We start from the raw sequence: 25927 nt of genomic DNA on the forward strand, positions 1-25927 counted from the left end.
ACAACCATTAAAACTTAGTTCAAAATAGAGTTCATAAAACATTGCTCTTATGTTACACTTACGTCAGGAAGAGACGGCAGATTATAGGAGCTACCCACTGGAGAACTCAGATCCATCAGATGGGGACCATATGTCTTCCCATCACACCCGACAGCACTAGTCACTGTAGGGCTGGATGGAGTAGATGTCGTGCTGCTGGCAGTTGAAAGGGGAGCTGAATTTAGTCCAATATCGACCTGCCACTAAAAAGAAAAGATGATAATCCATAATTCAGATTTTTTATTTTTCAAGGAATCACATCTACTGGATATACTGGTTCTAATTCAGCAGTTAAACACAGAACATAGTCCAGTAAGCTGAATCCAAACATAAAACCCTCATTTACTCTGAAGTTACCTGATTCAAGAACGAATCCTACAAGACAAGGGAAGATGGCAAGTAGTTGAAAACTATGAATAGAAGAAATGAATGTGAATTCTTAAATGCAAAGCTATATCTCAGTGTTAAGTACCTATTAATATTTCATGCTGTACTGACAGTGTTGTGGGAGAAATGTTAACAGTTTCAGTGAAATAGAAGCATTACAGATAACAGGCTGAATTATCAACTGCTCCAGTGCTTTATTAAGTAAACAGCCATAGCGTCACTTGGACACCATCAACAATTTGATGTTGTGCTTCCCTTCAGAACTTAAAGTGATTAAGAATTTGAAGAGCTGACCAGATCTCCACCCATGTATACACTTAACACCTTGATATGAAGTGCATTCAAGTCAGACTAATTTTCTTTCTCATTTAGACATATTCATTTTTCAATTACTTTAATGGAATTTACTGGCAATGGTAGGCAAACTTTGGCTCTGCTCAATTCCTGTTTAGCCAGTCATTCTATTTACTGGTTTCTAGTTTCAGAAAGCCATTACTAGATAATGCAAATAAATAGTTGAAAGAACAGCTTGCAGACAGGCTGATCTTCCTCTCAGAGGCCAGAAATGACATAGTTTTTCTTACTACAGGTTCTCTGAGATATTGTATAGCTTGCTTCAATTTAGTTGGAATTAGTTCTCTGACATTATAAGCAGTGTGAACACGAATGGTATTACTCCACTTCTAAGGTGACAGATCAGATTCATGCGATTCTTTCCTGCTCACCTCTAGTGACAAGATTTTCTTTTTCCTTCCACATATCTAAAAGCTCATGTGTTAACATGCTTTATAATAAAAATTTGTTTGCCTTCCAGAACATTAGAAAACATCTGAAGTCTGCGTTTCTGCCCCAGTTCAACTACTCATTAGCTGGGTGTGGATCAGCCTTACTCAGAAGAGGCCCTACTCTCTGCAGACTTCCTTTTCTCTCTTCTGTAAAAGTTGAGAATTGGCATACTCTGGAAAATGGTGGCAGTGGTTCCTAATGAGGTCACTAAACAGAGGGATTTTCTCTTTTGCCTGTTCACTGAATGCAGTGCACAGACCACAGCCATGGCCACACTGAGTTTGTGTAAGTGGTCAGAAATCACAGCAATAGCACACAGGCAAATGAAACACCCATGGAGCACACACAGTGGCTCACTCCCTAACACCTCAGCTGCTTAGACCTGTCAAAAGAAAAGAAACTTGACAGTTACCTCATTATGAAAACTGTGGGTATCTTCTCATAGAGAAAAACACCACCTCTGTTCTAAATGAAAAGCACTCTAGAAACATAATACAAAAAATGATATGAAGAACTTTTGATGTTTTATTTCTACGTGGCGAGTGAAAAGGGAGAGGAACTCTACCTGCTTTATAGCCTGTTGTGCCAAGAATGCCATTTGCAATGGGTTGGGCTTTATGGCTTGCCTTGGCAGGTTCTGATTTTGGGGAAATCTCATCTGTGGTGCAGGAACTGCTGAACCATTGGACTTGGGGCTATGGTTCTGAAAATGAATCAAGCGTGGAGGTGCCTGCATGAAAACAAACAACACTGCAAGTTAGCTGGTAAAAATTTCTGGAACATTGAATAGATACAGAGTGGCCCTTTTAGACTTCTGAAACTCTTAACAAATCAGACGCAAACAAGTAGTACCAGACAATTTATCTAAATGAGCATTTTCATTGTCAAAACCAAACCAAAACCCAGTAGATGGTTTTAAATTATTGACAGAGACACCTCTTAGTCATTTGAAAAAATTAACAAAATATATAGCTCAGCACTATTTGATTGATAGTTAGACACCATTTGATTTTTTTTAAATGAATGAAAATAGGGTCAATACTACCAGGTATTTTGCCAGACAAGTGTAAAAAGCTCAATCAATTTTAAGTAAAGAAAATCTTCCCTAACCCATTTACGTAGGCATGTGCTAAAGACAAAGCTCTCAAGTTATGCATCTAGACTTAAACTCCTCCTTTTTTCTTAACTTATTTTACTTCCTCCTTCAGTGCCACAGTAAAAAAGAGCGTCTTCTCTGGAAATAGTCATAACTTACGTGATGAGAAGCAGGAGGTTGCTGCAGGGCTCCTGGCATTCTTGGATTGGGTAAACCCACTGGACCTGCTCTGCGTTGAGCTGCTTGTCTCTGAGCCATGACCTGTTGCTGCATGTGCTGGAGTCGGAGCTGAGCTAAGCTTATCTGTGTTGGGAACTTAGACAGCTGGTTCGAAGGTAAGCTGCCTGGTGGCTGTAAGTTTGGTTCCATCACAGGGCTCTTGGGCATATGTGGTGGAGTTTCTTTATCTTCAATTACCAAAGAACCTGATTTAAACAAAATAAAATATCAAAATTCTGGTTTTCCTCTTACATCATGTTCATCATTGCAATGTAAAGAATGGATAAACATAGAATCATAGAATACTCTGAGTTGGAAGGGACCCATAAGGATCAAATCCAACTCCTGGCTCCACACAGGGCCAGCCAAGTCAGAGCACTGAGTGCATCGTCCAGATGCTTCTTGAACTCAGTCAAGCTTGATGCTGTGACCACATTCCTGGGGAGCCTGTTCCAGTGCTCGACCACCCTCTCAGTAAATACAGGGGACTCAATTTATTTTGCACGTTTCCCATTTTATAGCAAACTGTCTTGTGCTACAGCGTTCTCTAGCAAATTGTCTTGTGCTACAGCCTCCTCTGTAAGGTGGGTACTCCTAGAACAGCATCCTGGCTTCTCCAGGAGAGCACAGGAGCAAAGTTTCAATGGGAAAGCATATCCTGATCCAATCATCTGATAAAACGATTTAACTTTATTATAAAACTTAACAGTATTGTGATTCTTTCTGGCTTCTGAGTCAGCATCATGGAATACTGAAATGATACTGTCAGTTGCTACACACCACCAACTCTAGGATGTGATGGCCATCTCCAGGAGATGTTTTATCTCTCTCCACTGACTTAGAAGATTTGACAAGACTCGTTGGGTTTTACACATTAATGTTGTGTAAGAGATTTTATCTGAAGAGTGCGATTGCTCTAGATGAATTTCAACTACAACAGAGCTTGGTTTTATTCGAGGGAATAGCACACTGTACAGGACAAAGATGCTTTCTTTGCTTCAAAAAGAGTGAAGTAGGGAAAGTTATGCTCCATGACAGAGTTTAAAACTTCTAATGTTCTGCAGAAGGCTGTGCAACAGCTTTTCAACCAAGTGGGAGATAGGCACCTCATACTTCCTTCTCTCCCAGAGACTTTGGGCAGCTTCCAAGGAGAGTTCACCTCATGAGATGGGTACTCCATTAAACTTAGGTACAATTCTATTTTCATACTGACACTTGGTAATTTTGGTGCTGTACACATTTCAGATATGATTCTAGGAATTACCTTGACAATGGTATTGACTGTACTACAATCAACTGTCAAACCGATACCACACTCCTCTTCCATTAGCTCCAAGTCTAATTACATCTTTGAGTCTTTACAGGCCAGGCCTAACATCTGTGGCATAAAGCTACTTACCCAAAGGCACTACAGAGAATGAGTCCCTTCCATTATTCTAGAAAATCATGGGTTATCCTACAATTTGTGGAATTAAAACACTTTATTTTCCTAAGTACATTCTGAAATCCATGACAGCTATCCTATCAGTGTACAGATGTTATCACAACAGTATCAGCAACATGCAGCCTAACTACAATTCAAACCCTTCCCAAAGTACTGTCTTCCTTTACTCAGACTTTATTTTTCCTTCAGTGGTTCTTAAATCTGGTTTATCTACAGAAATTGAATATGTCCGATCATAAACTTAACAGCATAAAGGTTGTGATTTCTGAAATCAGATAAACGTGGTCTTGTTCTACCCATTATTTAAGTAGATAAACTGTTACAGGAACTCCTATGATGACCTATACAGCTGCCACTTCTATCGCAGCACTTTTCAGAATTTAAGGGAACGTATGTCAACAGCTCATTAAATAAACAATGAAAAACCCAAACCCAGCAAAAAAAAAAAAAAAAACAAAACAACCCAAAACCAAAACAGCCCTACAAACAAACACAAGAAAAAGCTCCCTCTTGACAAGCATCTTTTCATTTTAGCAGCAGTTCACAGTTATCACCACAGAGTTTGATAGTTCATGCCTGGAAGCAAGGGATTCACTTTTGATTCCTTTCCCCCAAAACAGTATTTACAAAGAAGGCAGTTGGAGAATTTTCCTGCTACCATCCAACGACTCTGTGTGTGGGGAAAGGAGCTTGTTCACCTTAGAGCGCTTTCCTTCTCTGCCTCTGTAGAGAAATGTACATTTGCACTTCTCTCTACATCCATAGACCTGGCTACACTGTCTGATTTAAAGCAGAAAAGATCCCACAGGTATCTCATAAGGCATTCTGCAGAATAACAGAAAACCCAAAACACCCATCAAGAGTGGAAGGCAGCATCCTAAAAAGACCTCTAAGCTTCAATTCCTGCTCCTACGCTGATGAATTCCTAGGAAGCTTATCCCCATTAAACCCAAGCATTTGGGCAATTACACAAGCAGGTTACCTGAAAAGCTTCCAGGTTCTGGGATTCATCAGTAACATAAAACCCTAGTAGCTTGTAGCTCTAAGAAAAAATGTGAAGACCAGTTTGGAGACTTCGCCAGATTGCGAAGATCTGCAACTCTGTTAAAAAATCTGCTTTCACTTAAATTCACCCCACAAATTCTGGAAAGATAGGCTAAAAGCCAGACAACTCAAAAAGTAGGTGGTGGTTCTCTGTTCTCATGTTCTTTGGCATTCTCCCCTTCATCTCAGTTCTCTGAGGTGTATCATTCAGCATAATAAGGGAGCAAATGGGGGCTCTTGAACATACTATGCTGCTGCTATGGCAAGATGGGATTGAAGTAGCAGAAGGAGCTGGAAGATGCAGAATGAAGCTGACTTCTGGATTCCTTTCTGAGGATGTGAAGCAGGGTTCTAGAATGTGTTCCTTGCTTCAGAAGCCAGAAGGCATATGTATTGTCCAGGAAGCTGGAAGGTGCTATTTCCACCCTCACAGATACCATTCAAGCTGGGTAAATTTGTTAATACTTTATCACAAGTATTTGTAAAAAATACATTTTCCCATCCAAAGCACTCTAAAGGACTTGTACAGTTAAGAAAATAAACCCAACCAAGTAAACCAAGAAATGAATAGTGTATAGGATATTTATCTTCACAAAAAGAAAGCTGCTTTCAAAATGTTAGCCAAAGGACTAACAAAACTTTCATACCTAGATTGAAAATATTTTGAGCCCAGAAGCTAGGATCACAGTGAAACTGGATGGTATTGTTAGTCACTGGTGAAGCATCACACCTCGCTCGGAGAAGATACCGTAGTCGGTATGTAATCTAGAACAGGAAAAAAACGAGACATTTTTCACTGGAGCCAGAGCCATGTATCCAAGCACCATGAAGTCTTAAAGACACAAACCAAACCAACCAAACCAAACCTGAAGAAGCCCCTAGAGAATTGAGGTGAAAGAAAAATTTGTCCAAGCTACATATAAAAGAGGTATTCATAACATCTTGCCCTTATTCCTAAAGGGAATTTGAAAGTAATCCAAAAAAGCAATCAGCAACAGTGTAAAGAAAATGACTATTTCTCCCCTGTAGAAAAATATATCCTTCCACAAACTTGGTCATTACATTCAATGACTTGAACTACCTACAAGTGAAGTACAGGTTCACATAACCATTTTTGCCTCAAAAATACTGTGTTAGCTCATTCATTTTTCTTTCAAAGAAAAGTGCCCCATCCTTTTGTCAACAACTATCATCTCAGGGAATTTTCCTTTCTAATAAATTTAAGTTTCCTTCAGAGAGTCAAAGAACAGAATTTACAAACTTTTTGTTTTGAAAACTCTCAGAGTCACAGATATCTATAGACTCTTCCAAGTCCTTGGTTCCAAAGGACTGGACTTCGACTACGTTACACAAGCAGAATACTCTTACCAAATTTATGTAGTTCCTAGAAAGAAAATATTTTCTTGCAGTTGTTTCACTAGCTCTAACACTTGCGCTAATTTTAGAGTAACACACTAAGCACAGATACAAAAAAGCTTACAAACTCAAAACTTATTTTTCTTGAATAATTAATTATTTCCAGGAAAAGTTCAAGAGACATACTTGGCAAAATCATACCTGTTTAAAATGATACTAATTATCTTTCCTTCAGAATTTTATAAGAGCTTCCATTTTATAAGTGTTTTCTTTCAATTTTTGGCAGGTCAGTTTTAGACCAGACACAAAAACATTTGATAAGTCTCAAGCTTTCTTAATGACTACAACTACCTGAAGGAAGGTTGTAGAGAGGTGGGCGATGGTCTCTTCAGCCAGGTGACAGGAGATAGAACAAGGGGAAATGGCATGAAGCTGTGCCAGGGGAGGTTTAGACTGGATATTAGAAAAAAATTTTTTACTGAAAGAGTTGCCAGGGCCTGGAACAGGCTGGTTGAGGTGGTTGAGTCACCTTCCCTGGATGTGTTCAAAAAAAGGGTAGATGAGGTACTTAGGGATATGGTTTAGCATAGGATGGGAATAGTTGGACTCGATGATCTTCAAAGGTCTCTTACAACCTTGTTATTCTGTGATTCTGTGACTATGGAAAACTTGAAGTGCAGTACTATCTCAAATACAGATTTCCTAGGATTTCTTTGTTCATAACCAGGATCAAGTCCACCACAGTATAGAAATTTGAATCTTTTAATAGTGGTTGGTTCGTTAATTACAGAATCACAGAATGGCAGGGGTTGGAAGGAACCTTAAAAGCTCATCTAGTCCAACCTTCCTGCTAAAGCAGGATCATCTAGATTAGGTCACAAAGGAACATGTCCAAGCAGATTCTTCAGTGTCTCCAGAGAAGGAGACTCCACAACCTCTCTGGGCAGTCTGTTCCAGTGCTCCGTCACCCTCACAGTGAAAGAGTTTTTTCTTATGGTCACATGGAACCTCCTACGGTCCAGTTCACACCCACTGCCCCTTGTCCAGTCATTGGACACCACTGAGAAGAGCCCAGTTCTGCCCTACTGACACTCACCCTTGACAAATTTATAGACATTAATGAGGTCACCCCACAGCCTCCTCCAGGTTGAAGGGACCTGGCTCCCTGAGCCTGTCCTCAAAAGGAAGATGATCCCCTCCCTTAATCATCTTAGCGGCCCTGCGCTGGACTCTCTTTTTTCAAGTACTCCCCTGTCCTTCTTGCACTGAGAGGCCCAGAACTGGACCCTATTCCAGATGCAGTCTCAATTTGTCCTGTTGTGCACACACATATATTGCAGATAAAACTCATGACTAGACACTTCCTGTCAGAAACAGGGGTTGCTACCAGTGTTTTCTTTGTGCCAGAAGACTAGGCCAGGAAACCTGTGTATTCTTACAAACTGTTTAGTGTGCGGTTTCCTTGAGGTACAGACATTTCTTCCCAGCTGTAACTCTGGGCGTAAGTCTGCTGGGCATCCCTCCCTCCTAGTTTTGAGTGGGTGGATATGCCAGAAGAGAAGTCTTGCATGCTTCTCTGTGCACCACTGCTCAGGAACAGATTTTCCACATGCCCACAGACAGGGTGGCTACTCAACTCCAAAATAATACCAACTTTGAGCAAAAAAGAAAACCCAGGAGCTGAAAGCTCATCTGTTGTTCTGAAAAGCATTTCTCATTTGCTGAGGCTTTATGGGCTAGACAGTCTTCTTCAACTGCATGACGTTTGTAAGATTAAGACACCTATAATGTAACTTGTTTTCTTACATAGCAGAAGTCTTTGTGACCACACTAAACAATTACAAACATGACTTAGTTTGGTGCCCTTTTTCTCTATTAAATTAAAAAATATCACTTGCTGAGGCAGTACAAGGCAAGCCAAATGAATTTAACTAAAGTTGATAAAATCAAGTAATATTCCTATATCTGCCTGCAACAATTTAATGGATTAAAAAAAAAAAACACAAAAAAACCCTGCCAAAAAACACCTGAAAAGCAAGCAAACAAAGAAAAAAAAAAACCCCACAAAACTCCCCCAGTAGGTTCTTAACTAAGCAATTAGAAATTAGAAAAAACCCTTTGTGATCCAGTTATAGGCACTGGAATAAAAGGATCTAGTATCTTTCCTCAACATAGGCACAGATTTCTGTCAGCAGGCTAGTACAATCTAGTAATGTCTGGACAAATCCTGGTCAGCATTTTGGTTTGTGGGGTTTTTTTTTTTCAAGTCCTTTAGGGCTTCTGTTCATTATGAGCCGTCAGCTTAGTGAGGCCACATGCATGCAGATCACTAAGTGTCACAGAATTGAAATATTTATCTGCATAACTGTTTGCATGGATAAGCAAAAGCCTCTCCGTTTTGATCAATTTTTGAAGACTTTTAGTGGAAGATGAGTCTGACAAAACAATACATTAATCTTTATGTTAAAAAGCTGGATATCAGACTCTACAACACATAAATACCATTCTTCTCTGAACTCAGAAGCCATAACAAGTACTGAAAAGAACTTCAATGATGATGTAGGACAAAAATTTTTTCCCAGTGGCTTCGTGGTTTTCACTCCAGAGAAAAGGAGTTGTCCCCACTTCTGCAGATCTGTAATAATTCTATGGCAGTGTAACAGGAGGCAATTGTGACGAGAGCGCTAAATTACTAGAAACATTCTGCATTTCTGTTTGAGAGAAACCCATGAAAAATCATATAAAGATATCCCAATTAGTAGAAAGTCATGTAAAAGGCTAATTGCCTAGTGTTACTGACAAGCATGTGCCTGCATATCTGCCTTAACTATAGTCTCCAAGCAAATGGAGCGAGCTACCTTCTAAACCTTACCAAGCGTTTGCTGTACAGCAGTGCTGTGCTGCTCCCACTGGAAACTGCCCATTTGGAAAAATTCATGACATGTTCCAGCTGTTTAGAGAGACCTGCCACTTCCTGTTGTTGCTGTAGAAGTTTCATCCGATGCTCTTTCGCCAGAGTCTGCAAGCGGAAAGTGCCAGTTGTGTTTACAGTTAGCAGGCGTCAGCTTTCGTACTCACAATGATCAAGTGGTTTCACTTTGCTCTTCTAAAAAGCACCCCTGCCTCCCGACTGCAGCTACCAAGCAGAAAAGTCAGTATAATTTTATTCAAAGTATCAGGACTTTCTGTGCAGATTACCATTTTCTCTTGTGGCACATTGCCATACATAAGCTTCTCTATATGTGTTTTTTAAAACACAATTGGAGGTAGTATTTTTCCAGATATCCCATTCTAGTCAATCTCCTCTTTGATTTGCTATTGGATTGCTGAATTTATGAAAAATTCTAATGTAAAGACTTCTCATGCATGGCACATAATTACAACTTGCAAAATAGAGACAGAAATTTTCATGAAGAAAGAAACTGGGCTCAGAGACAGCCCTGATTCACAAAGCAGGGAAGGGACAACAACAATCCCACACACTGCCCCCCAACCAATCCCTCCTCCCCCAAAATCCCACTTGCTTAAATGGATTGCACAGGATGTCTCTCCACTTCAGAACTGCAATAGGACATGCATAGGTGGCAATGCTAGAAATGGATTTTATTTTAATGGTAAATGCATTAAAAAATATTATTAGCACTGACATTTTGGTTTCTTATGATAGAAATGAAATTACCTCCAACTGATGCAGCAGAGCTTTTCCCTTTTTATTTACTTCTATCATCAGTGTAAATATGGCAACTTTAATATCCTGTTCCACTTGTTTTTGATTCTGATTCACTTCAAGAATTCTGTAAGTAGACAGTATAGAGAATAATGTTCTTTAGTTCACAAACCTGACCTCCAAAGAGTAGTAAGAAACCCCCCTCTGTTGCTGAGACAATGATATTTTTTTGTCACATGCACCAATTAACACCTATACCATCAGACACTTATAGTCAGGAAAATGGCTGGAAGAGCAAGAAAGAGCAAGTACCAGTGCCCTGTGATAAAATTAATGAACTGGTGGAAAATTCTAATGCCCAAATTCTCTAAAATTACTGACATCTACCACTGACAAAAATAAATGCTCATGGTAATTGAAATTCTTGATTTTTAGTTGTCCGGCACATTTCTGCAACAGTCCATGGCAATCAAAACTGTTTAGGCCTAATTTCTGTCTAAGGTAGAATAGCACTGCAAAACAAGAAGCAAGAAACAGACTTTCTTATTTTGCTCTTTCAACGATAGTGCTCAAACTTGTAACAGCAAAGAATAATCTTATAGCGTGAAAATCACTTCTGCTCAGATGCAAGGAGAGTAACTGCTCAAATGCAGCAAGAGAAGGGCATCTGGTGGGTTGTTTGGGTTTTTTTTTTTTTTTCAAATCCCCACTAACCTCAAAGACAGGCAAAGAAGGAGCAGTTACACAGGCCTGGTGCAGCACGCATGTTGACTTCTTTTTCTCCCAGGCTGGCAGCATCGAGTGAGAACAGCCCCAAGCATGAAAGTATTACATAAATCTTCAGATATGTGTCACAAACATTATGAAAACATGAGTCATAACCTTTCACTTTCTAAGAGGGATCTACATTGAGAAAATAAGCGTGCTGATGGTGGGGAAGAATATAAGACTGCCTTCTACAGCCTTTATTGCTCAAGTTGTTTTGCTGCACCCAAGCTGTTGCTGCCCATTAAGTCCACAGGCTGAGCAGAAGTTACCCAACACAACCAAGCACATTAAACCAGCAGCAGTCACTTAAGAAACTGGAGATTTTAGAATTTCTCTTTCTGGAAGGATAAAAGAAGAGTGATACAAAATGCACTGATCTAAACATTTCAAGAAATTACAGTGGTATAAAGTTGCCCTCTGCGTCAGCTTTAACCTCGATACCTGACACACACCTGTTTTGGATCTGCTTCCCTGTATATTTTATGTACTTCGTCTTCTCCATCAATTTGGTGATTAGCGTCTCGATGATCACTTTCTGGTTCTGAAAAGCTTCTTCTATAAACTGGTACCTGTAGCAAATCACAGTTTAAATTTACATGCAAAAGGCGTGATATACTTGTGAAAAAGCAGAGTTATCTAACAAAAGACTTCTTTAATTGAAAAAATATGCTGATCAAGTCTAGAATTTAGCTGTCATCATGGAAGTGGATGTCAGCAAATGCTGATCTATTTATTGTACATGTGAATTTATAGTGTATTTCCTGTGATTTTTATGTTTTGAGAATTATGATTTTCATCAATATGAAGGGATACAGCATGATCATAGCCCAATTCTAGTGTAAGAAAAATTAATGTGCTGTAGTCATCACTTTAAGTGAAAGTGCATGTAAGTTATTACTGCATGCAGGATAAGGATATAGAAACAGAACAAAGAAAGACTGCTGAGTCAGAAAAAGTTGGCAACATTTTAAATCAAGGAACTGAAATTATCAACAATTTGAGGGGAAAAAGAGGTGGCAGATTCTGAAAGGGATATAAATCCTAAGAGAAGGAGAAATGAAGAATGAGACTGCAGCTCTGCAAGAACAAGGTTCAGCTGTTCCAAGCAGCAACAGTGTCCAACACTTCAGTGCCTACTGATGTTCACCCAGTCAAGCAAGCAAGTTCTTTGAGTGGTTGCATCAGATATAGCGGCATATTAATACTTAATCTAAGAGTATATCTGTCCCAGACCACTACCTGTGTGCATTAGCCATCAAGGTTATTGTCTTGTGCTCAGAAGTTATATACAATCTTGGTTTTGAGCCTCTGTGTCCAGTAAGAGATGATCAGAGAACAGCAACCCAAAAATCTGAGTGTTATGAACAGTGTTTTCAAAGCACAGTATAGCCAAACTTTAGGTTTACTCTTCCTGTTACAGAGTTCTTCACAGAAAAAAAAAAAAAAAGCCCATTTGCTCCATTCTGAAATTGTTTGGCAATGTCTCGTTATATAACCATCTTGTTGAAGGGCAAATGGAGAAATTACACATAAGTATGCAGTTGCATAATGCAGCCCCTGTGCTTTCTAAGGACTCTCAGAAGAGCTGCAGAGCATCAAATTCCATCCAAACAACTTTACAGTAAAGAAAGGTCTTATACTTAAGTCACCAGATTAAAGAACTGGAAGAATTTGGTTTTGTTCTAAACCATCATACACACTTGTCAGCCACATGCTTTTGGATACAATCCATTCATTTGTGGGGCTCATTTCCAAACAAGAAGAAATTATTTAGCACTCTTTCCACCTGACTGTACTGTGTAGAGCTAGAGCTACAATCAACTTCAAGCTATCTTCCTATAAATGAATTGCATAAAAACAACACTTTGTTTAGATACCTGTGCTCTTTGTGTTCTAGTAGCTGACAGTCTCGGCACGTCAACTTGTCACAGGTTTCACAATATAACTTCAACTGCTCCTTTTTGTGGTACGGGCAAAACACAGGTCGCTGACTGGTCACACCAACTGCCTCTGTTGAATAACAGAAAACATCAGTCCAGTCTCCTGAAATTACCAAAGATTTGAATTTTCCTGTTTTTCCTCACCATGATCCTTACCTAGATACTAGAAGGGTCTATCAGGCCATCTAATCAAGAACGTAACAGCCGTTAGCTCAAACTGCAACGTCTCACTCTTAGTCAAGCACGGAGCAAACACCCTCTCATGGAAAACATCTAGAGTCTAACTTACCATTATTTATTATGGTCCCACACAGCTATTTGCAAAAGGACTAGCCAGTACTGTTGCAATTGCAAAAGACATTGCACAACCAGCAAGTTCCTTTCTTAAACAGAAATGAGAAGATTGCTGACTTAATTTGTTGCTCTATCTTCTTTCTCAAACGGGTGAAAGGGGGTTTGAGGAAATCAAGTCACGAGCATTCAAAAGTGTAAAACACATGGAATCTAATAACCAGAAGTTACTAATATCCCTTCAGGACCACATGCTAAATGGGTGAGAGGTCTTGCTTCAGTTTCTAGCAAACAAATACAAGAGGGCATAGGAAACACCACCAGACGATAGAAATGAAATCTGTTCTTTAAATAATTTAACCGAGGAAGCCTAATTTCTTATGAGTTAGGCTGGTCACTGAGCTCATGAGGATTGTATGGCCTGTAATGAAAGCTGGCTTCACACTGCAACCTGTCCTTCCCTGAAAATCGAGGTCTCTTTTCCATACCCATGAAACTTGGGAGAACTTATTTTCAGACTTGCAACCCTCAGTCAAAGTTCTTTGAAGCTGACCATCAGACTCAGAGGAGGCCTGAATATACAGAGAGCATTCTTACCGCCAAGTCACGAGCAGCGTAATGGTCAGACACCTTTACCTACTTCTTTTGTCTTCTCCTGAAAGCACACTCAGTACTCGCTTTTGATCAACTACATCTCAAAGTGAGATACAGACTGTAGTGTGTATCTCCAAAGTACCATACTGGAGGCTACCCTTTGAACAATAAAGATTACAAAGGTGAAAGCCACATTATATATAAAATTCATAGGACTAGATATGATGGAATGAAAATAAATATAAATTATATTACATATGTTTAAAATAATATTCAATGCTTTATATAAAATAAGTTATTGCAAGATAAGTCATACAAGTCCAATGGACTTACTAGAATCAGTTTGTCAGTATCCTATTTTATAATTGTTCTACAATGTCACTAGAAGACAAGAGACACTGGGCATAAACTGAAACAAAATAGGTTGCCAATGAATAGAAGTACAACCTATTTTACAATGAGAATAGTCAAGATTTCTCAGAGAGGCTGTACTGTACACCACATCCATCCTTACTGGTCCTCAAGGTCCAAAAGGACAAAGCCCTGAGCAACTTGATCTAATCTCATATGAGTGCTTTAAGCAGGAGGCTGGACTAGATGATCTCCTGAGGACCCTTCCAACCTGAATTCCCATAGATACTACCAAGGAAAAACATCCAGTTCATAACGTAATTCCCTTTAATTTCTAAGGAAAAAGTATATTTTAAGTTTGAAAAGGTTAAGTAAAACATAAATTCTAGCAGGCTTTATTGCGAACCAAGCATGCTTTATTATCAGAGTGCTGAAAAAATATAACCAATTAATGTGCCTTTTGCTAAAGTGTACAACAAGAAAATTCATATAAACCATTTGGTAGGCCTCTTGAAAAACTAGAGGAGCTACATGCATAAAGTAGTATTTTATGCAGCTGATCTCTAAAGTGTAGACAATACTTTGCAACCATTCCAAGTAAAAGATAAATTCTCGGTAGATTTATTGGTTTAAAACACTGTATAAAAAATATGAAATACCGGTGAGTAGGGTTTCTTACCATTGTGCAACATATCTGACAGAAAACCTGACAGAAAAGCCATGACAAAGTCTCCCTTTTCAGCAGCTACATTTTAATGCATCTAATGACTGAAATAAAGTTTTCTCTTGTTAGCTGGATCATTGAAGAGATCCATTTAGATGGGAAGCGGCCAAAGAAACATCTGACTTGCTTCAAATGGTTGCAGGCTTCAGCAATGAAATTGAAATAAGTGACTGGGAGGCAGGAAATTATTAGAATGTCTCTATTACCAACAGAAAGCTAACACGGTTCCACTAATTTACATGCACCAAAGGGTTTCATCATAATCAATCTGTCCTTTAATATTTGCTAGGATTAAGGAATACAATTTTTGAAATCTATGTCTTTAAAAAGAAATGTGATGGTATCATACAGTTCCCCAGAGCAAACAGATATTTTCTGTGAAATCAAGTGTGTTACCTGGAGATACTTCCTCTTTCTGTCTTACAGTATGATCTTTTGTGAATTTAACCCTCTGGTGAGCTCTGATACAGGTCTTGCACAACCATTCTACACACTCCACACAAAACCCATGCGCTTCTGCATTGTCTTCACAGCTTGTGCAGACCTGATGTGAGGAAGAAAAGATAGCTGTTAAAATAAATATGTAGTATACACAGAGCCTCTTGTTCATCTATCACCAGAGCACTTTTACAGTTTTCTGAAAACAGTGAAATGAGAACGGAAAACTGCCTGAGGTACTGGAACACTATAAATAACTGCATTAAAGTAATTGAATGTGACTTGTCAAAGAAAGTGGTCATTTTGTCAGTGTTACCCTAAAACCTTTACCTGACATGATAAAAGTCAAACCATTACTTTCTGCCCGACATCGCACACTTAGAAGCCGGGTAATGTTTACTATATACAATATGCTCTTGCGAGATATTTACCAAAGAACATGATCAGCACAGCTCTGAATTTAGAAGCCCCAGTTCCCACAGAAGCTTTGAGTTTCTCTTCACCTGCTTAGTCTCAGGAAGTACACACAGTATTAAACAAAACAGTTCTCAAAAATACCTCCATCACCACTTAAAGATAACGTTCCAGTGAAGTTTACCAGTAAAGCTATCCTAGAACAGTTTTACAACCCATGCATAATATTCAACCTATGGCTTGTTAATCCCTGGGACGCTCTAGGGAAAAAAAAACTATTAAAGAAAACAAACCTGACAGCAGACCAAAATTTCTCTGCACAGAGTCAATACACAACCAAGAAAAAATTCCTATGGATCCACAATTTGAACAACAGGTTGAAAATTATGTATGATGGAAAACATCAAAACATTCACATGTTCACAACGTTATTTCGTTTTTAACTCTTCCTTTACAATGCCTCTAGTCATACCTTCGATGGATGTTTTGTGGTAAAAATAGTGAATGTAGTTATGCAGATACCTGAGAGAACTACCATCCATTTCTACCAACGTTTCGCACTGCTGCAAACAAAAGCCTCAAGATGCCAGAGTATTGCTATATCCTAGAGATCACAGTGACAGAATTCTGCTACCCAGCCACAAGGAGAAAATTTTAGATTTTAGTTTAGTTTGATTTAATATAATTTTTTTTTAATCCAACTTCTGCACCTGCACATGATAAATATAGATTAAGTTAAACAGGAAGCCAATATTTACTTCGTATGCAGATAAATAATATTTATGTAGAACTATGTCCCAGTTTCCCCTTCAAGAAAAAAAAGATGAAAATTAGCACAAAACTTGCCTTACACCACATAGCAAGTTAGTGACAGAACGGGAATTTGAACATAGGAGGTCCTGATTCCTAGAGCTGTGCTCATCCTTCTGGACCATGTTGCTTCTCAAAGCAAAAAGAAATGAAGTTACAACACAAGGGTTTTGACCCCTCTTGTCACTTGGAGTTTGAAGCAGTTCCTTCTCATTAAAGGACCTGCAAAGGAGAAGAAAATGGGCTTGTGTGCCCTTTTTTCTATTTCTTTACCAAAAAGAGGCCTGAAATTTTTATTTTTAAAAATACTCTTTTTTTAAAAAAAATCTTCTGCTTGTTTTGGTTTTTTTTCTTCCACCTCTTAAAAGGAAAAATTCTAGTCCTATGCAGACTAGTTGACTAGGGAGAAATATCAAAGTCGAGACACTATAAAAATAGTCAAGAAAATTGAAGTAAAGCAACTAAAGGAAGTGAAATTTAATAAGGAAATTGAAAAATTTTACCTGCTCTTAACCCTTAATTTCAATGACATCTTGGGAAAAGAAAGAAAAAGTATTCTCAAGGACTCAGCACAACTTCTTGGAAGAAAAATTTAGAATAAGCAAATATCACTGAGGCACTACTTCCACGTTAAATTTTCTCTGGCAGAAATTCCCATGAAAGAAATTTCCCTTTTTCCTTCACTGCCTCAGACATGCCAACACAACCCTCTGCAAGACTGTGGTGTGAAATTGGATTGATTACATCATTATAGCCCAAGGATCAGTTACATCAGCACTGCTGACTGGGCAGTAAACTACTGATGGACAAGAATGAAGTTTTAAAATCAGTCTTGTTGGCAGAGCGCTACGATTGTGCCATGCCCCCAGATCCCCAGAGGTGGTTGTGCAAGTTAGAGGGGAGAATAAGCGATTGGATGCTTAGGTTCTCTAGTGTACAAAACCCAACAGTTAAAATAAAATAAGCAAATGAAATAACAAGAACAGGAGGTTTTCAGGCATTCTCTTTAAGTCAAAAAAGCAAAACAAAGGGGGCAGAGGTAGAAAAAGGCAGGAACCCAATTTAAAAGGGGAGGGGCGGGGTGCAGATGACTGGACATGACATGACACAACACAAGAGCCTTTCCAGGTCACCTTTAGCAAACTTTAGCAGATAAACTTGCAAAGTACCAGGGTATTTCAGTAAGTTAGAAAGATTTCTGAAATTACTTATTCCTCTTACATTCCAGGATCTTTATCTATTTTCTTTTTTTTCCAATATACTTTAGTTTGGTTATTTTTCAACTGATTTGACCTGCTATAGTTGGAATAAGATGAAGATTATGGTTCAGTAAACAATAACCAATCAGATGTTGCCAAATGAACTAAAACTCCTATGTAGTCCCAAAGCCACCAAGTGGAAGAGAGATTTTTAAAATTTTTCATAGACATCATAACTCATGTTGTCAAAATAGCTATGCCTTCTCAGTAGAAACCAGATTCTAGCCCACTTCTTATCTGAAATAGGCATTTTCAGACATAGCTTAGATTTTGCTGCAGCTCCTAGTTATTAGAGTAAGTCATACAGCTTGAGTACATAGAGGTACAATTACTGCAAATATCTGCTATACTCTTACAAAACCAAAAACTTATTTCACTCATATTTTTGTGACTCAGACAAGCACTGCTTCAGTGATTTCAAAGAAAACTCCTCCTAATTAACCTGCAAGCCTTAATTCTGGTTAGACAGATATTTATTTTTAATTGTGTTTTCCTTGTAATTATATTTAATTCAGTTACTAGTTATAGTATTTATAACCCTGGGAAGTACTCATTCATCCCTCATCCAAATTTAATAAGTTGAAATTACTCAGCATGTTGCAGGTAAGCACTATTTTTTCTGTTCTAAAAGCTTATATATTTAGAATTTACATGCCAATATTACAGATTTACATGCAAGAGTTGAGGTAATAGAGCTGTCTTCTCAGCTACTGTAGTAATTAATCAGTCTTCCAATTAAATATACTTTGAGTATTATTAAAGAGTTTAAATAAGCAAGCAAAGGGTTCTGAGTTTCAAAGGAAGAGAGCAAGGTAGTCCAGAGGAATATTTACTGAACTAATGTTCCAGACTTAACCAGTGGAAATTAGATGCAACGTTTTCCACCACTGAAGCTGAAAACTATCAGCACTAACAACAACAGAACTAGCTCTTGACACGGGCTAATCTTTTGGGACACTCTCACCTACCTGTAGGTGTAAACTACAGGCCGGTATCTCAAAACGCATGAACACTGACCAACATAACCTCCTTTCCTTGATCTCCCATCAACAGCTGCTTCTTCAAAACACAACAAAACCATATTGTGACTCTTTTTTAGTCTATTACCCACTGCCCTAAACCTGTGACTTTCAAAGATGTTTTGGCCATGGCTACAGCTTTGATAAGCTATTTAGCATACTAATTCTTCTTTGGAAGAGTGCAAGGTAGCTAACCTGGCACCATACAAAGTTAAACTTTTTGTTCTAAATTGTCCTCATTAATTATGACAGTCAGACTTGGCTGTCTCGGTGTCCACATCTAGTGCCAGATCTTAACCTATACCCTGTTTTGTTACTACATTCCCAGTATCTTGCATGAAGCCCAACTGTTCTTCATTCTTAATGCAACATTTAAAACTCTCCAGTCAGTAACTGGCAAAGATACAGAGAGCATCTTCACTATGAAAAAGTATTTCTACAGATGTTCTCTTTTGGAGACAGAATCTATGAAAATTGTGACCTAGACTAAAATGCACTACAGGTTCAATACACTGCAGCAACGCCAACGTTACCAATATGATCTTCTCCTCTGCATCACTATCACACTTCTCATTTTTACTTTCATGGCTTTGCACAGCATGAAACAATTTTCTTCTGTTAAGTTCCTAAATTTCTCTCACTTACATACCTTAGTATTATTCAAATTTAGCATTTGCTTCAATAACACCCCTTGGGCTAGAAGTTCATTTCCACTCACTCTTACAAATCAAGAATAATTAAATTTTATTTTCAACCTTCTCTTAATCACCCAATAATTTTGCAAAGTCTTTCAATAAACCATAATCATAGAATTGTAGACTTGTCTCGGTTGAAAAGGGACCTTTCAGATCATCAAGTCCAACTATTAACCTTACCTCCCAAGACCACCACTAAACCACGTCTAACCTGTCCTGTAAATACCTCCAAGGATGGAGGCTCCAACACTTCCCTGGGCATCCCATTCCAATGCCTAACAACCCTCACTGTGAAGTTTTTTTTAATATCCAATCTAAACCTCCCCTGGTGTAACTTGATGCCATTTCCTCTTGTTGTTGTCCTTCCTGACAACACACATACGCAGGCCCATCAGAGACATGGACCAGCAGTTCTAAGCCACAACATCACTTGCACAGAACCCGTGATCTGCCTCTAATTCTGATTCCATAAACACCCTGCTAAAGCTGCCAAACTACCAAAGCCAAACTAACCATTTCAATAGAAATTTTCTACAAAAAAGCCAATGTTTTTGACAGCATTTGGATGATCTCTGATCCAGTGTTTTCTGGAAGTCTGTCTCTCTTCCATTTCAATTCCTCTGATCTGTTGCCCATCTTGCTACTGGTGATTTTTCTTTCTTTTCTCTTTGCTCCATGAAAGGCAAAACAAGACAGATCAATTAGAAGGATGTATCATCATATTCCCCCTCGAACAGAACACTGATCTGTTTAACTGTTATTAACTTAGCTGTTTCACAACAGACAGCTTTACAGAACAGTGGAGCTTTTTTTTTTTTTTTATGGTTCCAATGTCAAAGTACAAAGGAACGTCCAAAAAGCTTCATTATCATACCAAAATAAATCCATCCAAACCAAAAAGAACTACACAACATTCAACTCTAAGAGGTAAAGGACAGGCTCACTTAGTGGGCATCTAAAAAGATATGTAGCTCAGTTGGAAAGGCAAAAAAAAAAACCAGCAGAAAAGCACATGAATGTAGTATGCTGTTTTAGCAAAGTCTGCTGGTTTGCCTTCCACTGCTGCAGAAGGCATGCTGAGTTCAGCCAGGGGACTTCACTGAAGAACAGACATGCTTTCTGAACTGCAAGCCTGGTGGGTTTGTTAGAAAGAGAAAGAAACAAATATGGAACAGAAGAGTAAGACTGATGTCTGAGATGGGAATGTAAGGAAACACAAATGCTTTTAAGAACCTCCCTGAAATCTGCTCACACCACTCAACAACAGATGGTTCCAAACCAGCTGCTGAAATATGTAGAATTTCTCTTTATCTTACTCCAGCAGATAGATTGGGAGGTAAACAAAAATAAGAGACATTTCCCTCAATTCCAAGGAAGTGCCTGTCTTACCCTGACATCAAGGAGTCTGGTGGATACTCCAAGTTTTGATTCCCAATGATCCACTGAAACACAGTCAATTTTACAGGATTAGGACCAACCCCAAGAACATAAAAACTCTTCTTGAATTTGCAGTTCCTTATCCAAATCTCAAAGGCCTTAAATCCCCACTTAACTTCCACAGAAAGCAGAAAAAAATTGTGGGGGGCAGGGAGGGGAAAGGGGAGAGGAGGCAGGAAAGACAAGAAGGAGACTGTCACTAAACTCAGGAAAAATAAATCTACGTCTGTCACCACTCCCCAAAGCAGCACCTTGAAGGACTTGTTTTAACTAACCAGAGGTTACGGCACAGCCACCACCATCATGAAAAATACCCCAAACCAACACAACCCAAACATTAGAGGAAACATCACATCCATTTTTATAAAGGGTAGGAAGGAGCACCCTGAGAACTACCACCCTGTCAGCCTCACCTCTGTGCCTGGGAAGAGCATGGAACAGATCCTCCTAGAAGTTATGTTGAGGCACATGGAGGACAGGGAGGTGATTTGTGACAGCCAGTATGGTGGTCAAGGGCAAGTCCTGCCTAACCAATCTAGTGGCTTTCTACAACGGAGTGATTGCAACAGTGGATAAGGTAAGAGCTACAGATGTCATCCATCTGGATTTCTGCAAGGTCTTCGACACAGTACCCAACATCATCATTCTCTCTAAGTTAAAGAGATAAAGATTTGATGGGTGGATTGTTCAGGGGATAGGGAATGGGCTGGATGGTCACATCCTGAGGGTGGTGGTCAAGGATTCCAAGTCCCGATGGAAGATGGTGACAAGTGGAGTTCCTCAAGGGTCTGTGCTGGGACTGGTGCTGTTTAATATCTTTATTAATGATATTAGTGGGATTGAGTGCACCCTCAGCAAATTTGCTGATGACACCAAGCTGAGTGAAGTTAATGTGCCAGAGGGACAGGATGCCATCCAAAGGAACCTTGACAGACTGAAGAAGTGGGCCCATGTGAACCTCATAAGGTTCAACAAATCCAAGTGCAGGGTCCTGCACCTGGGTCAGGACAACCCCCGTTAACCATACAGGTTAGGAGATTATGTGCTTGAAAGCAGCCCTGAGGAAAAGGACTTGGGGGTACTTGTGGATGAAAAGCTGGACAAGAGGCACCAATGTGCATCTGCAGCCCAGAAGGCCAATGGCATCCTGGGCTGCATCAAAAGAAGTGTGGTCAGCAGATAAAGAGAGGTGATTCTGCCCCTTTACTCTGCTCTGGTGACACTTCATTGGAGTACTGTGTCCATCTTTGGAGCCCTCAACACAAGAAGGACATGGACCTGTTGGAGCATGTCCAGAGGAGGGACACAAAAATGATGAAAGGGCTGGAGGACCTCTCCTGTGAAGACAGGCTGAGAGAGTTGGGCTTGCTCAGCTTGGAGAAAAGAAGACTCTGGGGGACCTTAGAGCAGACTTCCAGTACCTGAAAGGAGTCTATAAGAAAACTGGGGAAGAACTGTTCTCAAGGGCATGTAGCAATAGGACAAGGGGTAATGGTTTTAAACTTGAAAAGGGGAGATTTAAGTTGGATATTAGGAAAAAGTTCTTCAATATGAAGGTGGTGGATCACTGGCACAGGTTGCCCAGAGAGGTGGTGGAGGCCCCATCCCTGGAGATACTCAAGGTCGGGCTTGATGGGGCTCTGAACGACCTGATCTAGTGAATATGTCCCTGCAGGGGGTTGGACTAGATAACCTCTAAAGGTCCCTTCTAACCTTACACACTCTATGATTCAGGACAGCTTTTGCATAACAATGTTATTTGTCATCTTGCTTCTCTTCCTAATTTTAAAGTCACTAAAGAAGTTACGATCAAATTTTCAACACAACAGGGACTTAATTTTTTCAGTCGGACTGGTAGAGTATTCAGAGACTTTATGCAAGTCTCCAATGTTCAGATATTTCCTGCAGCATCCAGGGAAAAAAAACAAACAAAATCCCCCTTCCCCTCCCACCCAAACACAAAAAAAAGCAAACTACAAACTGTCCTGTAGTGTGAAAACACTGCTCATGCTTCCTGAGACTTCCAACAAAGTTTCAGTTTCTGGTAGGGTTTATCACTTCTCAGAAATGCAATTGCAAAATTCCTTATAAGCTGAAGACAGTTTAATGGTTTACAAGACCTAAGTGAATTCACTTTCTTTAGAGATGATGACAACATTTATGCCTTTAATAGTATTTGAGCTGCTATCACAAACATGACTAGGGATTTTCCTAGAATCACAGGATATCCTGCGTTGGAAGGGACCCAGTAAAGATCGAGTCCAACTCCAGGCTCCACACAGGGCCAGACAAGTCAGAGCACGTGACCGAGCGCATCGTCCAGATGCTTCTTGAGTTCAGTCAGTCTCGGTGCTGTGACCGCTTCTGGGGAGAGACTGTTCCAGTGCCCAATCACACTCTCAGTGAAGAACCTCTTCCAAAATACCCAGCCTAAACCTCCCCTGTCTCAGCTTCATACCGTTCCCTTGGGTTCTATCACTGGTCACCAAAGAGAGGAGATCGGTGCCTGCCCCTTTGCTCCCCCTGGTCAGGAATCCATAGACTGTGATGAGGTCTCCCCTCAGCCTCATCTTCTCCAGGCTGAACAAACCCAGAGACTTCAGCCTCTCCTTGTAAGACTTCCAGGGTCCTCCAGACCCTTCACCATCCTCCTTGCCCTCCTCTGGACACTCTCCAATATTTTTGTGTTCCTCTTGTACGATGGCACCCAAAACTGTACACAGTGCTCAAGGTGAGGCCGCAACAAACTCTGTGTAGAGCAGGACAATCACCTACCCGCTCTGGCTGGCAATGCCAAGCTTGATGCACCCCAGGATAGGGTTGGCCCTCCCAGCTGCCTGGGCACATTGCTGACTCATGTTTAACTTACTGTTGACCAAGACCCCCAAATCTCTTTCAGCATGGCTGGCCTCCAGCGTCTGATCTCCCAGCCTTTAAGTGCAGCCAGGGTTGCCCCTTACCAGGTGCAGGATCAGCACTTGCCCTGGTTAAACTTCATGCTGTTGATGATTTTCATCTGTTTCTGAGAGACATTTTACATTGAGATCTCTTGACCCAGTGCTGCTCAGGTCTCTGCTTTAACAAGTGCTTCAATTGCCTTGCTTGAAGTATAGAAATTCCCATTCTAATGCCCACTCCTTATTTTCATCTTCTGTTATCATGATGCAATTTTATATCAATAAATAAACATAGTTTATAATAAAACAACCACCTTCTTCACATGCATTTTCATTGTTTTCAACTGATTTTCTAGAGCAGCTACCCCATGTGATGACTAAATACTTGAAGTCTTTTTTCTGCATAGGAACAGCAAAAAGGCCACACAGCAAGAATCCAAGGATATGCATACACATCCAGAAGGTGTTAACTTGATTACATGCTAATGCACTTACCTGATTCGATTTCTCTACTGTGCTACTGGGAACCTCTGTGGTATCCTTCACAAAAAAGTTATCTATGATGTGTCGCTCTGCAAATTCCTGACCACAAATTGGACAGCGGATAACACCAACTGGAGGGGGGGAAAAAAAGATATAGCTGATTACGCTTGCACAAGACATATCAAACAACTTCAAAGACAGCTTGCAAGGCTAAATACTTGGAAAGGATATTTTAATACTTTCCTGTCGATAAGATGAGAGTAAAAAGAAGCTAATTCTCATTTATCACTGAAGTAACCTTTACCTGTTATTCCCTGATGACATATTCTTTCAACCAAGGTCAAGCACCTTTTTGTTTCAATCCTATAAAGAATTTGTTTTAATCTTATGGAAAATTCATTTTCTCTAAAGGGAATGTACTCCTATTGACAAATTGTTGTAATACAATGGATTAAAGTAAACAATTATTAGTCTAGAATATTAATTCTCAATACTGAGGGGTATTACATAGGCACACATAGACGCCAGCAGTGTGACATGATTGACTTCCAACTGTGTCATACAAGAAACTAATGTAATAAATTAAAAATTAATGAGGCAAGTTGTTGTAAGGATTGTCTTCCTCTCAGTTTCACAAACAGGTTTCGCTAATGCCTAATGCACCATGGGGGGTTGTAAAAGTGACTCAACCTTGGATTGCCTCGAGGTCCCATCTCTGCAGGGACAGCTCATGAGGAGTTGTGTAGCTAGCTCAAACTACAGGAGATGTCCTATAAACTGAGACTAAACTGGGCCACGTTGCATAATTCAAAGAACCAAAACCTGGGTTGAGCCTTGAATTCCTTCAGCAACCAATCTGCTCTGATTCCCAATCAAACCACTATTCATCTGCCTAAAAGCAAGATAAAGACAAGCCATAAGGGTCCCCATTCGGCTTCAATGGGCCCAGATAATACAAAGATACACAAAATATAAGGCATAAGTGGGCTGGGGGGAGGATGTGTGTGGTGGTGTGTGAACTTCATCCATGATTAAAGGGGAACACTGCTAATGACGAAAATCAAAAGTGGTATTGTCCACTCAGGTACACTCCTGCTCTGTCAAATAGCAATTAATCCAAGATTAATTGTCACTAGTATGTAATTTGTACCCACTGTGTTACATGATAGGGTTAAGCAAATTCAGGCTGTAAATCAATCTGTATCATCCACAGTCAAACCTGTATGAGAGATTTTACCTCCTCAATTTGATTGTATTGAGAAAAGAAATGCTAGGCATTGGCCTTGCTTAGAGTTGATACTGTTGTAACATTTTAGCTTCATGACTACTCTCCATTTTCTCCCCCCTTCTTCTGTCAACAATGTAGTCACAAGGTGGTGTAAGGGACTAGAGATGCATCTTAACAATTGCCATCAGAACCGTGCCCCCCTCCCCCTGCTGTCTTTCTTCTCAATCACTGTAAAACCTCATCACCACGCAACAAAGTGAATTTCACCTGTCAGGAATGGATACTCCTCATCTGCACACATCTTGCTGATCTCAAGGCACCTTGTCTTGAAGAATGTGGCCATGCACCCAGAGTCAACTGAATGACCAAGTGTGAAGGGGCTCAGACCCTCTTGCACTTTCAAGGACCCTCTGAATACAGAAATGGGCACGAATCCCACCACCACGTGGAAGGTGTTCCTATGTCAAGGACTTACTGACTATGCAATGAGACAACACTGTAAAAAGGCAAGACCACCAAAGACAGGGAGGAATATACCCCC

The 25927-nt window shown here is 39.8% G+C and overlaps 1 protein-coding gene across 1 annotated transcript in view; it reads right to left on the reverse strand.

The window, feature by feature from the left end:
• Positions 1–25927, reverse strand: part of TRIM24 (tripartite motif containing 24) — a gene marked incomplete at its 5' end in the record, with an annotated part of 63694 nt that overhangs the window by 17829 nt on the left and 19938 nt on the right. Inside the window, 10 exons of the mRNA XM_084279091.1 lie at positions 63–242; positions 1778–1942; positions 2468–2733; positions 5663–5780; positions 9244–9390; positions 10051–10165; positions 11259–11375; positions 12684–12816; positions 15103–15250; positions 24171–24289. Of these exons, the coding sequence (XP_084135217.1) occupies positions 63–242; positions 1778–1942; positions 2468–2733; positions 5663–5780; positions 9244–9390; positions 10051–10165; positions 11259–11375; positions 12684–12816; positions 15103–15250; positions 24171–24289 (1508 nt within the window). The remainder of the gene's footprint in view (positions 1–62; positions 243–1777; positions 1943–2467; positions 2734–5662; positions 5781–9243; positions 9391–10050; positions 10166–11258; positions 11376–12683; positions 12817–15102; positions 15251–24170; positions 24290–25927) is intronic.

This window comes from Gallinula chloropus, assembly GCF_964237585.1.
Source record: "Gallinula chloropus genome assembly, chromosome: 1".
In the NCBI taxonomy this organism is placed as follows: Eukaryota; Metazoa; Chordata; class Aves; order Gruiformes; family Rallidae; genus Gallinula; species Gallinula chloropus.